General features: G+C 51.5%; 2 protein-coding genes and 1 non-coding gene across 9 annotated transcripts in view; 2 read left to right on the forward strand and 1 right to left on the reverse strand.

The window, feature by feature from the left end:
* The window catches only part of LRSAM1 (leucine rich repeat and sterile alpha motif containing 1), a 34334-nt gene extending 24117 nt beyond the window's left edge, over positions 1-10217 (reverse strand). For 2 of the 6 annotated variants that reach the window (XM_027966428.2, XM_027966425.2), the window contains exons 1-10: positions 10164-10217; positions 9617-9776; positions 7946-8049; positions 7383-7439; positions 6855-6899; positions 5573-5650; positions 4468-4536; positions 3296-3380; positions 2154-2275; positions 1221-1311 (exon numbers count right to left, since the gene is read on the reverse strand). In XM_027966428.2, coding sequence (XP_027822229.1) covers positions 1221-1311; positions 2154-2275; positions 3296-3380; positions 4468-4536; positions 5573-5650; positions 6855-6899; positions 7383-7439; positions 7946-8017 — 619 coding nt within the window. In that variant the 5' untranslated portion in view covers positions 8018-8049; positions 9617-9776; positions 10164-10217. Of the gene's footprint in view, positions 1-1220; positions 1312-2153; positions 2276-3295; positions 3381-4467; positions 4537-5572; positions 5651-6854; positions 6900-7382; positions 7440-7945; positions 8050-9616; positions 9853-10163 lie in introns of all 6 variants that reach the window. The other 4 variants (XM_027966424.2, XM_060411785.1, XM_060411786.1 and 1 more) reach the window with 4 other exon arrangements.
* Positions 10218-10316: 99 nt separating this feature from the next.
* Positions 10317-14497, forward strand: RPL12 (ribosomal protein L12). 2 transcript variants are annotated; one of them, XM_027966429.3, is made up of 7 exons: positions 10317-10441; positions 10971-11044; positions 12693-12791; positions 13099-13180; positions 13751-13837; positions 14173-14285; positions 14445-14497. In XM_027966429.3, exons 1-7 carry the CDS (start codon positions 10405-10407, stop codon positions 14448-14450), a joined length of 498 nt encoding a protein of 165 aa, XP_027822230.2. In that variant the 5' UTR covers positions 10317-10404; the 3' UTR covers positions 14451-14497. The 2 variants fall into 2 exon arrangements, with proteins under 2 accessions (XP_027822230.2, XP_060267775.1); XM_060411792.1 differs by having other exon boundaries at positions 14173-14497.
* LOC114114233 (small nucleolar RNA SNORA65) lies at positions 13538-13666 on the forward strand. The gene has a single exon (XR_003589063.1). It is a non-coding gene; the product is annotated as a small nucleolar RNA SNORA65 (small nucleolar RNA).
* Positions 14498-14882: the final 385 nt, after the last annotated feature.

The following is a 14882-nucleotide window of genomic DNA, read 5'->3' on the forward strand; positions in this document are numbered from 1 at the left end:
TCCTACTTTTTGCGACCCCGTGGACTGCAGCACGCCAGGCTTCCCTGTCCATCACCAACTCCCAGAGCTTGTTCAAACTCACATCCATTGAGTCAGTGATGCCATCCAACCATCTCATCCTCTGTCGTCCCCTTCTCCTCCCGCCTTCAGTCTTTCCCAGCATCAGGGTCTTTTCCAATGAGTCAGTTCTTCACATCAGGTGGCCAAAGTATTGGAGCTTCAGCTTCAGCATCAGTCCTTCCAATGAACATTCAGGACTGATGTTTCCTTTAGGATGGACTGGTTGGACTCTCAAGAATCTTCTCCAACACCACCGTTCAAAAGCATCAGTTCTTCGGTGCTCAAGCTTTCTTTATACTCCAACTCTCACATCCATACATGACCACTGGAAAAACCACAGCTATGACTAGACGGACCTTTGTCAGCAAAGTAATGCTTTGCTTTTTAATAATCCATCAGATTAGAAGACTTTTAAAGATCTCACCAATTGTTAGCGAGGCTGTGGGGAAGAAGAATCCTCTCAGATACTCCTCATGGAATGTAAACCGACGGAGCCTCTTCAGAGGCCATACAGAGCCAACCCTGCTTCCCTACAGGGGATGCTCCCAACAAGCCAGACAAGTGTGGGCTAAAGCGTTCGTTCCAGGAGCAAATGGGAAATAACTTCCAGTGGTTCCACTAGGAATACTCTGCAGCAGTTTACAACAGAGCCACACGTCACGGGACAGGAAAGGCCCGGGACCTGTTCTTCAGTGAGAAAGGTAGGGCACAGAATCACCTGGTGCAACATCTTCTGTGGGTGTTTTTAAATGTTTCTAAGACAGCAAAACCAAAAATTTTACATACACGTTTATACCTGCTGTGCTGTGCTTAATCGCTCAGTCGTGTCTGACTCTTTGCGACCCCATGGAGTGTAGCCCGCCAGGCTCCTTTGCCCATGGGGTTCTCCAGGCAAGAATACTGGAGTGGGTTGCCATGCCCTCCTCCAGGGGATCTTCCCAACCCAGGGATCCAATCCAGGTCTCCCGCACTGCAGGAGGATTCTTTACCATGTGAGCCATCATACTTCCTCACGTGACAGTCATCTTTCCCTGCTTCTCCTGCCAGATCTGCAGAGCTCTGGGCAGGCAGGGACCCTCAGCTGCCTCGCTGGCACAGAGCAGCCCCAGGGACCATGGTCTGTGCTCGCTCAGCGAAGGAGGTGGGCTGCCTGGCTTTACCTTTGCAGAGGAACTGCTGAATGGCCTCAGTGCCAGCGCCGCACACCTCCTGCGGGGGGTAGACCATGGACAACGCATCGAGGCTCAGGGTCTGCAGACACAAGGAGACCCCTCTTTATCTGTCGTTCACTTCACCGCTCAACACAATCAAGACATAAGATCTTTAAAGAGGTAATCAAGTTCAAAACAAAGTCACCAGTCTGGGCTCTAGTCCAGCATGAACTGGTGTCCTTAAAAGATGAGGCAATCAGGACTCAGACACATTCCAAGGAGGAGGATGGGAGGACACAGGGAGAAGACAGCCATCCAGAAGCCAAGGAGAGGAAGGCCTTAGAAGAACCAACCCCACCAAGACCTCGATCTTGGACTTCCGGCCTGCAGAAGTCTTAAGGCCCCAGCCTGGGGCGCTTTGTTAGGACAGCACAGTGTCCCTGGACCGCCCTGCCCTCCACCCCCAGCTCTGACGATCACGGTTTCTGCAGCTCTGAGCTGAGGCGGCTCCCTCCCTGCCAGTGCCTTCCAGCCACTGCGGCTTCCAATCACATCGGCTCCCCTGCTCCTCCCTTAACACGTCCTGGGCTTTCCCGCCTCCTGCCTTTCCCTGACTGTGCCTCCACCTGGAACGCTCCCATGACCCCTGTCAACTTCTCCAGGGCTTTCTCCTCTTTCAAGGTCTGGCTCAGACACCGTGTCTTTCTTAATGAACCCATCAGGATTCAGCATGAGCTTTTCACTCTGCTAGGAATATGCTTTGCTGCCCCTATTATGACAGCAAGTCACCTAATTCGTCATTCACACTGTTCTCTGTGAGCCCAAGGACCTTGAGATCTCCATGACCCCCGTATCCTGTGACCAGGGCAGGCCTCCAGGAACGTGGGAGGGGAGCGGCGGGCAGGCCAGGCAGGTCCCCAGGTGAGAGCATGGCCCACCTACCTCCAGGGTTCGGACGTGCGCCAGCATCCGAGGCAGCCTCTGAATCTCATTCTCACTGATGTCCAGAGTGCGCAGGCTCCGAAGCTCCCCCAGCGTGTCTGGCAGCTCCTTCAGCCTGTTGTCTGGAGGGGTCCCAGTGGCACAGCTCAGCACCCCACAGCCCCTTCACGAGCTTCCGGCCTGACACCTGCCAGGACTGGGTGGAGCTGGGTGCCTCCCTCGGAGCCTGGGGTATACCCCGGCTCCATGAGGAAAAGCGGTGGAGTTTCAACGACACAGGTTCAAGTCCCTGCTCCACCACTTATGAGCTGAGAGACTCTGGAAAACTGACTTGACCTCCCTGGACCAGTTTCCACATCAGTAAAATGGGGGTGCCCACACTATTTGGCCTTATAGGAATACTGAGGGATTCAAAGAGATGATGCATATGAAAAGGTACTCAGCATAGGGCCTATCACATGATGTACCCATGTGAGTGGTTAGTGATTAGTAAACTGTAATCACTAATTACTAATCACAGAAAGCGATTAGTAAACTGGGTGCTCTTATGTTCATCATTATTTACATGTTACAAATGGGTAAACTACGGCACCCTGTGCAGACAGAACTGAAGGAAAAGCAGAAAGGAGCGAGCTGGGGGTGCAGGGAGGCACGTGTTAGAATCCCGGCTCGGTCACTACTGCACTGGCTGGTCTTGAGCAAGTCACGGCTCCCTGAGCCTCGTTTTCCTCATCTGTAAATTGGGGCTAAGACCTCTTTCCTCTCTCACACACACTTGTGGCACCCCCGAGTGTGGAAGCGCTCGCTCCTCACTGGGTGGGAAGGGATACTAAGAATGGCTCTCACCCAGTCAGTCCACACTCTCACCGTCCATCGCCCATGGTTCTAAGCACGAACCTCCCTGTAAGACCTCTCCTCCCTGTAAGGTCCCACCCGGGAGGAGCTGCAGGAACCCTCCAGAAGCTCTGTCTGGTTACCATGGAGACACACTGACCGCAGAGGAGGTCCGACAGTTTGAGTGACGCCTGGGGGCTGGCTGCTCTCCTGCTCAATGGGTCCCAGGACAGGCACCCTGGGGACACTAGCTGGGTCAGCTCAGAGTAGACCGAGGGTCATGTGGACAGGGCTTCCTGGCCCCCTACCTTTCACATTGAGGGTCTGGAGCTGGATCAGGTTCCCAGTGGAACGTGGGAGACAGGTCAGTTGATTCCTTTCCACGTTCAAGACCTAAGAGAGAGGGAGAATGGCAAGAGAAGGCACACACGCAGACAATAATGCCTACCCTGCTTCCGGCCAGGCGTCACCCGGGCACCACACCCACATCTTTATCTCCCGACAGCCCTGTGAGGAAGACACCAACTGTCACGATCCCATCCGAGAGATGAGAAAACTGAGGCTCGGAGTGGTGAGGTCCTGTGTCCAAAGGCAATGCTAGACTTTGAACCTGGTTCTTGCTGAGGCTGTACCATTTATACTGACCACAAACACCTGATAATAAGGGGATCAGGTTGAGGGGGCACATGATGAAGCTTTGTTATCCCAGAGTGAACAGAAGGAAGCTGAGCTGCATCCAGGCAATGGGACCTGCCCGAGGCTGTGGAGCCAGCAGCTGGTGGAGCCGGGATTGAAACCTGGGCTGACTGGTGGCACCGTGAGGTGAGCGAGGCCGACAGGATGACACATAAAGTGACCATTAAGAATAAACAGATACGATGGGAAGGCACGCACGTTAAAAGCAACGTGGCCGATGAGTATTCGATGAACCCGAGGATGGCTGTAAGTCATTCTCATCAGGCATCCCAAAGTTACAGAAGAGCGACGGCACCAGTTATACAAAACATGCGTGTGAAAAAGGACGGGCCGTCCTCCTCTGTGAACTGGGGATGATGCTGACGTGTTCAGAGGGGCTGTGAGCAATTGGTTGACGACGCAAGTGAAATGCTTAGCTCGGTGCTGGCATGCAGCGGGCGCTCGATAAATGCAGGGGCTGCCACTGACAAGAAGCAGAAGCGAGACACTGAGCCGGAGAGCTGGATTCACCACTTGGAAATGGTGGACTCGCTGGGCGCTCTTTTTCTGTAAAGTTGTGGGAGCTAATGATGCAATCCCAACGCGCATGCCAAAAATTCGGTGGAGAGAGGCCCACAGCCCAGACTGCAAGGCTGGCGCCACCCCTGGGCACCTCAATAGTAAAGGCAGAGGAGCCAGCGGCACCCAAGCCCTGGCTGGAGCATGACCAGAACATTCTGGGTCTGTGCGGCTGCAGTTTCTTACTTAGGGGGTCAAAGGTGGGTTGTGTCTCCTGCAGCCATACCTGCAGGGCTGTCAGCTGCCCTATGTCGTCAGGAAGGGCTGTCAGCTGGTTATCATGAAGATCCAGAACCTGCGGAAGGGAGACAAGTGGAACACCCGAAGTCCCCGACTGAGAAAGGCCCAGCGATTTCAGGCTCCAGGGAGACGGTGTGGTGGGGGTGCCCCCGGGCCTCCGGTGTTCAAGAGTACCAACCCCTTCCTCCCCAACTAAAGGACCACTCCATCTTTTGTTTTTGTAAGTATTATACCATTTCATTCTTATCTATCCAGTATGTGTACATATTCATGTTGAAAACTCCTCATGGTCTAGATATATATTTGCATAGTAAAAGACTACGAAATATGCAATAAAATATTGATAGCAGTTCTCTAGAGTGTGAAATTATGTTTTTCCTTATGCTTAACTGTATTTGCTAATATTTTTAACAACGAAAATGAGCAAAATGGGGTAGGAGATACATGTATGTATACATATAAAATACATATAGATGAAATATAAATATACACGAATATGAAAGCTTTTTAATGTTATCTTTCTCCCGCTTATAAAAATAAAGCGTGTTAGACCAGAACAATAAAGAGAAGTAAGAACTACCCCTAGTCCCCACACACCAGCATTGGCCATAAAAATCACTTTGATGCCTCCACTGCCAGTCTCTACACTGCCGCGTGCATACCCTCGGTCACAGCTCAAGTTTATGGGGAACAGCCCGGGGGTCCTGCCTCCCGTCCACTGTGACCATGTCCCAGCCTCTGTCCTGGGGGAGCTGTCAGGAGGGAGTCACTCAGCTCACCGCGCTTCCACGCACTGACTTGCTTCCTCTTGCTTCCTGTCTGGGCCCATTGGTCTCCCTGTTCTCTGCCACTTTGCCTTTCCACGAGTTTACGGTTTGCCTTTCCACCTAGCGGGTAAGCTCCCTGAGGGCGGGGCTTGCGGCTGGTTCTCTGCAACCTCACCACACACAGGCCCAGAGGAGGCACCTGATAAACCATGCTGATCACGCCCAGAGTCCCGATGACGTGAGGCACGTCTGGCATAAACTCTGACAGCTGAGACGTGACGGGAGGGGCATGCTGGCTGCCCCCTGGGAGCAGGGCCCCAGTACCTTGATGGTGGTGAGACTCAGGAGGCTGCAGGATTTAGGGAGCAGGGAGGTGAGCAGATTCGTGTGGACGATCAACACCTGCGTGGGAAAGAGTTTCGGCATGTTAGGCTGAAGGAGAGCTGCAGGGAGGGAGGTTGGAGGTGGGGCAGCTGGCACGGCACTGGGCACCAGTGGTCAGCCTGGCCCAGCGCTCTCTCCTGTAGACATCACAAACGACGTCTCCAAACACAGGAAAACCAGATGACCGTAAACTCTGGAATCTCAAGACTGAAAGGGACCTCAGAGGTCTAATTCTTCCTTCCATCCCGAGAAGCGATCCCCATGCAGCTGTCCCGACCTTAACGTCCCTCAGCTTCAACAGCATCTGTGGAAAATGTCGTTGTTGTCTAGTCTCTCAGTTGTGTCTGACTCTTTGTGACCCCATGGATTGTAGCCCACTAGGCTCTTCTGTCCACAGGATTCTCCGGGAAAAAATATTGGGGTGGGTTGCCATTTCCTTCTCCAGGGGACTTTCTTGACCCATGGATCGAACCCCGCATTAGCAGGTGGATTCTCTAGCACTGAGCTACCAGGGAAGCCCCTGGTGGAAAACAGAATGATAAATTCCTGCCTCTGAGGGCTGCTAACGCTAAGAGACAGAAAGCACTCAGTCCAGGGCTGGGACATGATCAGACGCTCAATCAGAGTCACATGCTACTATTTTTGTTAGGCGTTGGCCCTTACATGGATACTTTCAATGTCAAGCTCACTCCTCTGTTGGCATAGAACACATTTTACCTACCTGCTCTTAGACACTTCATTTAGAATACTACTACCTACCTGCATTCAAGGCTGCAATGCCTTTCTGAAAAATCATTCATTCCACTCTTAACCTTCCCTAATTGACCAGAATGAAATGAGTGTGATTTTTACTATTAATAACAATGTGGTTATTCAGGGTCCACTATGTGGCAGGCACTCTACTCAGGCCATTTACATCTTTATCTCTACCTTCCTGTCACTCATTTAATTCTCACAGTAGCTCTGCGAGTGGAGAACGATGGATGTCTTCCTTTCACAGATGGAGAAACTGAGATGTAAGAGTGTAAGGAAGTTGCCCAATTCAGGAGGGGCCCAGCCAGAGCTGCCTGATGCCAGGGCCTGCTCCCCTGTGAGGACGCCTGCTGCAGGTGGAAAGTGTGCCATTCAGAGGGAAGAGGGATGTCTAGGCCAGGATCCCCACCTGATTTCAAACAAGCAAACATGCCATGAATACTTTTCTGAAAATGTAGATCCGTCTCACCTTCTTCTGCAGAACTTTACATGTTGCAAAAGCCCCAAATGGAATCTAAGATAAGATAAAGAAGAATCAGTGCCTCCCCTCCTGCCAGTGTTTAACCTGTCGAATGGCAGGAAGAAGGGGCAGGAAGTGAGTAAGTCTAAGCCTTGGGAAGGCTGGGAGGAAGCCGCACTGGGTGGTCAGCCCTTCCAATCAGCTGTCAGTGACTTCCCCAACTACCCACCCCATCCCCATCATGAACTCCGAGGGGCAAAAGACAGATCTCTGATGTCCTACAGAGAATCCCAGGCTCTCCCAAGGCCTCAGGAATCTGTGGGCTCATTTTCTGGACTCTGTGACTCTTGAAGACCATGCTGAGGCCAAAAGATCATCTCAGTTTTCTCTCACAAGAACAAAAGCTAAGGAAACATCTCTTGACTAGAGCTTCTGGCCTCTTAAAAGTCTCAGTCCACATCTATCCCAGGGACAGCAGAGCCAAGAAAGAGAGCAGATAAAACTTCACAAGCAGAACACCAACCACCCCCACTTTACCTCGGAGAGTTCACATTTAGAGATGTCAAGAATGTCATCTGCTCCAGCTTCTTTTGCCTAGGGAAAAAAAGAATTTTAAAAAAAGCCAGGGGTGGGGGCAGTTTCCAGGACTTTACTGGTAGTCCAGTGGTTAAGACACCGCACTCCCAATTCAGGGGGCCAGGGTTCAATCCCTGGTCAGGGAACCAAATCCCACATGCCACAACTAAAAGAGGCAGCGTGCCACAACTGAGACCCAGTGCAGGCAAATAAATCGTTTTAAAAAGAAGAAAGAAAAAGAAAAGGGTTCGAGCAAAACATCCTTCCAGGGTGGACAAATCAGGCAAAGAAACATAGGATTAACGGCTTCAAAGAATCGCAGACACCCTCCTGGTTCAACTAGTCCATTCTGAAGGTGCACCAATGATCCTGGCTTTAACTGGGCTTGAGGTCCGGCAGGGAAGAGTGTGAACAAGTCACACCAAGCGTGGTCAGTCTGCAGAGGGGAAGTGCAGCGTGGAGCCCTGCTGCCTGGGGCGGAGGTGGAGATGGGCATAGACTTGGAGGAAACCCATTTCCCTCACCAGACACATCTGGTACTCCAGGCGTTTCCGAGCCTCCTCGCTGGGTTTCCGCTTCCGGAAGAAGAGTGGCATCCTTCCTTTTTCCTAGAGCGATCTTCACCACACTAGGGTGGAGGAGAGGGGTGAGGCCCTGGGGCATCTGTCACAGCCCCCCAACACCCTGGACAAAGTATAGTAACAAGAGCACGGAGCTCATCTGCTGGATTATATGCTCCTTGAGGGCAGGGCCATGTCCATCGTGACCATCCATCTGTGCCCCGAGCCTGGCACAGCAGGTGCTCAATACCATTTGTTCTTGTTGACTAAACAAGCAGCAGCAGGATGTGGAAAAGCACAACAGCAAGCCAGGTGACCTGGCTTTGAGCCCACATTTGCCCCTGACCCACTGTGAGCCCCTGACATACCCATTCCCAGTTCAGGGCCCCCATCTCTCCTCCACGTTAGACAAGGGGGTTGATCTGGAGACGTTTCCTCAGGTCCTCTTCAAGGAGGCTTTTTGAGGACTCTAACAGCCTTGGCTGTTGAATCACTTCTAACCCCTGAAACACTATCAGAGTGGCCTCAGGAAACCACCAAACGCCACATGGGTTTAGCCAGCGCTCTCCTTGGTCCTGGGGAACTCAACTACATCGTAACCAAAGGCGTTTCTGAATTATCAATAAATAAAAATTCAAAAGCAATTCTCAGGTAATTTGCTACTCTCCCAGTTATTACAATCCCATTTGATTCTCACCACTGCCCTCTTTATAGTAACAAAATTGATGCTCATCAAGTTCAGCTATCTGGTTATACAGCTAGACTGTAGTCCAAACCTGTAGTCTGGAACCTCTGCTCTTTCAAGTCCTGATCCCGTGGTGTTTGCCCAACTCCTTGGTGCTTCAGTAACTTAGCACACACCCAGTACACACTGTCCTGAACTCACTGCCTGCCCGGTATCAGAAAATGTCAGCACTTGATATGGAACATCAGTGGGTCAGGATGCACTCATACACAGAAGCTTATGGTTAATAGCATGGACACTGGGATGATTTTGCTCGTTTAACTGTTTTTGAATCCCAGCTCGGCCACCCACCAGCCATGTCCCCTTGGCTCACCTCTCTGAGCCTCAGTTTCCTCTTCTGTAAAGTGTGAGTAATATAATGTTCCCAACACCTGGTTCTATTTGGAGCCAGTGATTTCCATATTTGTAAAGCCCATAACACAGTACCTGGCACAGTGTTAATCACATACCACCACACATCTAACAAACATTTATTCAGGGCCTAGGACAGTAGAAAGAGCCAGGCAGAGAGGGGCCAGGGTGGAGATGCAGTTGAAGAAGACATATGCCTCCTCCTCAGGGGAGGGGCAGAGATCACAGGTCTCTGCCGACAGAGGTGTGGGCTGTCTGGGGAGCTGGCCTAGCCTGCAGAGCTGGCTCGGGCCCCTCTTGTCGCCCCACCTGTCTGCAGGGATGGGGAATAATTTAAGACCAGCCCTCCCCCATCTCTCCTTAATGACCAGCTCTTATCCTTCTGCTCCCCAATGGCCACCTCTCTTCCATCCCTCCTAGATCAGCTCTTCCCTATCTGCTCCCTGATGTCCATTCCTCATCTATCTCCTCCCTGACGTCCAGCCTAGATAGGAAGAGCCACACCCATCCTCCCCAGCCTGGAGTGGGCAGTGCCCAACCTTTCTGTGCAGATAAACAGGTCCCCGATGGTTGTTCCCTCGGGTGGACCTGAAGGCAGGCCGATCACTCGCAGGGCTTGGTCATGGACGTGGGGTGGCAGGCCACTGGGCACTGCACGTCCCCTGCGGAGCAGAGTCTGGTCTCCTCCAAACGAAGGAACTGGGGATCGAAATTCAGAATCTCAGAAAGTCATGCAGACCAGGATGACGAAGTCTGAGACTGAAGACCGCAGAATCTTAAAAGAGTTAAGAGTTGGACCGGATTTAGACTCTTAACAAAACTGTTCTAATAGCTAAAATGCATACATCACGAAGGAGTTAGAAGGTGGTCCGAGATCGCTGTGGCCGAGAGGTCTCGGAATGCGACGCGGACCTTAGGAGAGGGGCGGGGCTCTGGGATTGGGTGACTGGGACTATGGGGTGACCCTCAGGTTAAGGGAGAATGGGGAACAGCGGGGCCAAGGATCTCGGGAGCAGTCCTCTGTTGTCTGCCTTCTCAGGGACAACTGCCCCGAACCCCCCTTCAGACCCCCTAGCCACAGCTCACCGCGGTGCCGGGTTCTCCAGCCGCTAGCCTCAGGTGCCTGCCCACAAGCAATATGGCGGCAAGGGCGTCGCTGGAAGGTTGGGCGGAGACGGCAGTTCTCGCGACAGTCGCGCTTTCGGGTCTATATCCGGCGCAAAAGTCCCACCTTCCGGTCTTTCGGCTTTCGGCTCGGAGGAGGCAGAGGTGCAACTTTCTTCGGTCGTCCCGAATCCGGGTTCATCCGACACCAGCCGCCTCCACCATGCCGCCTAAGTTCGACCCCAACGAGATCAAAGTCGGTGCGTGCTTTAGATGTGGCCGGGGCTTCGGGATGCGGCATCCCTCCTCGTATTCCGTCCGGCCCGCGGCCCCTGCCCCGATGGCCTTTCCCACGTCGGGCCTCAAGGCCGCTGCCTCCTAGGGGCCTGCCCTCTGGTGCTGCGTTCAGGGCGCTGTGCGGTCGTGGCCGACTCTCTTATTCTTAATGGGCCTCGGACCTGTGGCGGCTTCGCAGCCCGCACGCCTTAGGGTAAGGTTTGTCTCCGGGCGCTTCTCCCTAGACTGGGTTGGCCGGCGGCGGGACTGCCCCCAAACCGATGCGGTGTGGGCCTCGGCAGCGGTGGCCGAACCCAAGGCCGCCGTCCCACGTGGCGCTTGGAGCGGCTCTCGCCTTGGCTGGAGGGGTGTCTTGCCTTGCTCCCCGCTCTTGGCATTTTTCCCAGAAGAGGCAATTGGTGGTGCGGCCAGGCCCGCCAGGAGGACTGCGGAGGGGAGGCTGTGATTTGGGCAACCCCTTCTGCGGAGACACTACTTCTTTCTTTCTTCCAGTATACTTGAGGTGTACCGGTGGGGAAGTCGGTGCCACGTCTGCCCTGGCCCCCAAGATCGGCCCTCTGGGTCTGGTAAGTCATCCCCGGGGGAGGGGGCCACTTACTAAGTAAGACTCCAGCCTGCGCAGACACGATTGCCTCTGAGGTGCCGTTGACAGGGACAGATTGTCATCCCCTACTAGGCCTCCGAGCCATTGAACTGGCACCAGCTGCCGCAGAAAGGTTGTATATAAAGGTGGTTTCTGCTACTTGAACTTGTAGTTTTCGTGTGTCTTAGTTGCTGCTCTGAGGGTCCATGAGGGATGGGATAGAGGAGGTTTTTGAAGTCAAGAGTGAAAACTGTTGTCTGCTTGGTCTACTTCTTAGGGAAATAGCCATATGGCTGCTGGAGGATTGAATGGGGTGTGAAATGAAGACCTTTGTGAATGTTACAGTGAAGTCGCTCAGTCCTGTCTGACTCTTTGCGACCCCATGGACTGTAGCCTACCAGGCTTCTCTGTTCATGGGACTTTCCAGGCAAGAATACTGGAGTGGGTTGCCATTTCTATAGAGGATCTTCCCCACCAAGGGATCGAACCCGGGTCTCCTGTATTGTGGGCAGCCGCTTTACAGTAACTAGTATTAACTCTGCTTTCAGTGTACTGATTCATACGGTTGGCTTTACCTGCTGTCCTGGAGAAGGAAATGGCAACCCACTCCAGTATTCTTGCCTGGAAAATCCTAGGTGGACTACAGTCTGTGGGGTTGCAGAGAGTCTGACATGACTGAGTGACTAACACACGAAGGGTTGGACTTAATTTGTCTTTTTTTCTTGAATATAATTAGGTCTTTATTTTCTGGGCAGTGGTCTCCTGTCTGAAAAGTTATCCCATCATGGTTTTGCTTAAGCAGTGGCCGCCTTACTCTTTGTTGTCCCTTAGCTCAGCTAGCGCTCACTGGACACCTCTCCTGTTCAGTTCAGTTGCTCAGTCATGTCTGACTCTTTGCGACCCCAGGACTGCAGTACTCCAGGCCTCCCTGTCCATCACCAACTCCTGGAGCTTACTCAAACATGTCCGTTGAGTCGGTGATGCCATCCACCCATCTCATCCTCTGTCGTCCCCTTCTCCTGCCTTCAATCATTCCCAGAATCAGGGTCTTTTCAAATGAGTCAGTTCTTTGCATCAGGTGGCCAGAGGATTGGGGTTTTGGCTTCAGCATCAGTCCTTCCAATGAATATTCAGGACTGATTTCCTTTAGGATGGACTGGTTGGAGCTCCTTGCAGTCCCAAGGGACTCTCTTAATAAGAGTCTTCTCCAACAGCACAGTTCAAAAGCTTCTCCTTTATATAATTCTCTTCAGGGAATTATAAAGTGCAGATGCCCAGACCGCATCCCCATAGGTTGACTAGGATTGGTCAGACACCAGGAACATGGTATCTTTAAAGATCCCCTGGTGGTCCAAATATAAAAGATACCACATAGATCTCTAGGAAAGGGTAGGTAAGCGACATGGCCCCATTGTGGCCTTAAACCTCAAGGTTACAGCCTTGGATAAACTAAACCCGTAGCCTCATTTTTCCAATTTAATTATGGTGATAGCCATACCTTGATTAGGTAGGCACAGTTAAACGTGTTTCAGAAAGCTTTCTTGTGTGCTGCCAAGTGAGAGGGACTGGGCAGATTTTCAGATCGGTTTCGGTTAGGGCGCAGTGTGATTATATACCTTGTATTTCTACAGTCTCCAAAAAAGGTCGGTGATGACATTGCCAAGGCAACTGGTGATTGGAAGGGTCTGCGGATTACAGTGAAACTGACCATTCAGAACAGACAAGCCCAGGTACTTGGTTTGAGGGCAGGCAGAGGTGGGGATACCTGGGTGGCAGGTGCTAAAAGCAGTTTTATTTGTGGGGAGGGTTGTTTTAAGAGCATGATGTAAATATTAACTCTTCTCACTGTGGAGACACTGAGCAAATCAGCATTTGCTGGGGAAGGGTAGGCTGTGTTTCTGGTTGTGAAGATTAGCTTGAATGTATATTTGGTCAACAGTGTCCGGCCCCTGGTCCTGAGAGCCGAAGTGCACGGTATTATCGGTTCTTGCTAGAGGGTAGCATAGGGCTTATTCACATGGAGCATCTCTTCTGCAGATTGAGGTGGTACCTTCTGCTTCTGCCCTGATCATCAAAGCCCTCAAGGAACCACCAAGGGACAGAAAGAAGCAGAAAAACAGTGAGTGGTTTTTTCCCCTGGTAATTTGTGGGTAGTGGTGTGTCCAATGTAATAGACAGCTGTACTTGCTCCCTTTAAGGAAACAGGGATGGCACAGGTGTGTTAAGCTGTTATAGAGCCAGGCACTGCCAAGAAGTGCCCTGTGGCTCTGCCCAATCACTGGTGTGGAACAGATCCCCTCAGAACATACAGGAGGGAACTGTCAAACAGGGTGAAGAAACAGATAACCAGTAATTGGGGAAGGGCAGCTTCCTAGCTAGATGACGTATGGACAGCTTTAACCAACCTGTCACTTTTTTCTCTTCAAAACAGTCCCTTCCATGTAAGGTTAGCAAAACTTGATTTTGTGTCTAGCCACCCGCCACTGCACCTGACCAGTTTTCTGTTGGCTGGTGCAATCCAGTGGTGAGCTAAAAATAACCCCAGCTTAGGAAACAGGGTTGTTCTTCATGTGGATGACTCTGTGCCGAAAGCATGGGAACAGGCTAGAAATGGATGAGAGAAGATGGACTGTGGTCTGCCCTGGCCTCAGGTGGTAACAAAGCTTTTGCTCTTTTCTCTTTTCTGCAGTTAAGCACAGTGGAAACATCACTTTTGATGAGATCGTCAACATTGCCCGGCAGATGCGGCATCGGTCTCTAGCTAGAGAGCTTTCTGGTAAGAGCAGAACAGTTTGGGGCACCTTAGCTGTAACTTGAGATGAGTTCCTTTAGTGGCCTTTTCCCAATTAGAAGGGGCTTTCTTAACTCTGTAAGACCTGGAATTGGGAGTGTCTTTTGGTTTGAGTCTGGGTATAATGGGATCTGTGGCCAGTTTTGCACTTGGAGATTTTAAATAATACTGAGTGCTGAGTTTTGGATTAGGGGAGCATATTATTCCCGTAATCCATAAAATAGTTACTCCTTATTCCTCTCCTCACCTGTATTCCCTCTGGTATCTGAGAATTGCGAGGGACTGACTTCCCCTCTGACTCCACCTTTTCTTAATGACAGGAACCATTAAAGAGATCCTGGGGACCGCCCAGTCTGTGGGCTGCAATGTTGATGGCCGCCACCCTCATGACATCATAGATGATATCAACAGTGGCGCAGTGGAGTGCCCTGCTGTAAGTCACTTCTGCACTGATATGGTTAAAATTAAGGTGAAGACTGGGGGCGGAGCTAATGTATCCTTTGAGATACTGTAGAAAGTTCTAGAAATGCTCAATAGTGGGGGATAAAGTTTTTTGTCCTGTTACTGAGAAGTTTCTTTTTTCCCCCCACAGAGTTAAGAACTGCAAAGGAAAAAGGAAAATAAAGGATCATTTGACAACCAGTAGACTTTCTGATGTAGCTTCTTCCTTGAGGGGTAGCCTAGTCTTTGTGGTCAAATTGCGGTCATTGGGGCCAAGGTGACAGATGAAGCCACAGTCTGGACAACAGCATTCTGACCTCAAGAAAACACTGTTGGGCAGAAAGGAAACTTGGGAGCTGAACGTACTAGAGAATATGTGTAGAAGGAGCTCTTCCCAAACCACTTTACTCGGTGGGTTGCAGGCCCAGGGCTTTGCTGTCCATCCCAGCACACAGCTGGGGCTCAGAATTACTGATGGGACAACCAAAGAACCTGATGTTTATGGTCCTTGATTGATCTCAAGTTGATGTAAAAGCGAGGTTAAAGTCTCCCATCCCTGGGTTGGGAAGATTCCCTGCAGAAGGAAATG

This window comes from Ovis aries, chromosome 3 (assembly GCF_016772045.2).
Source record: "Ovis aries strain OAR_USU_Benz2616 breed Rambouillet chromosome 3, ARS-UI_Ramb_v3.0, whole genome shotgun sequence".
Taxonomy (NCBI): domain Eukaryota; kingdom Metazoa; phylum Chordata; class Mammalia; order Artiodactyla; family Bovidae; genus Ovis; species Ovis aries.

Excerpts from the sequence above, each read along its gene's own strand:
- RPL12 (XM_060411792.1), top strand. The coding sequence starts at position 10,405 with ATGCCGCCTAAGTTCGACCCCAACGAGATCAAAGTCG. Across the intron at positions 11,045-12,692 it reads AGATCGGCCCTCTGGGTCTG|TCTCCAAAAAAGGTCGGTGA; the intron begins GTAAGTCATCCC and ends GTATTTCTACAG. Across the intron at positions 13,181-13,750 it reads CAGAAAGAAGCAGAAAAACA|TTAAGCACAGTGGAAACATC; the intron begins GTGAGTGGTTTT and ends TCTTTTCTGCAG.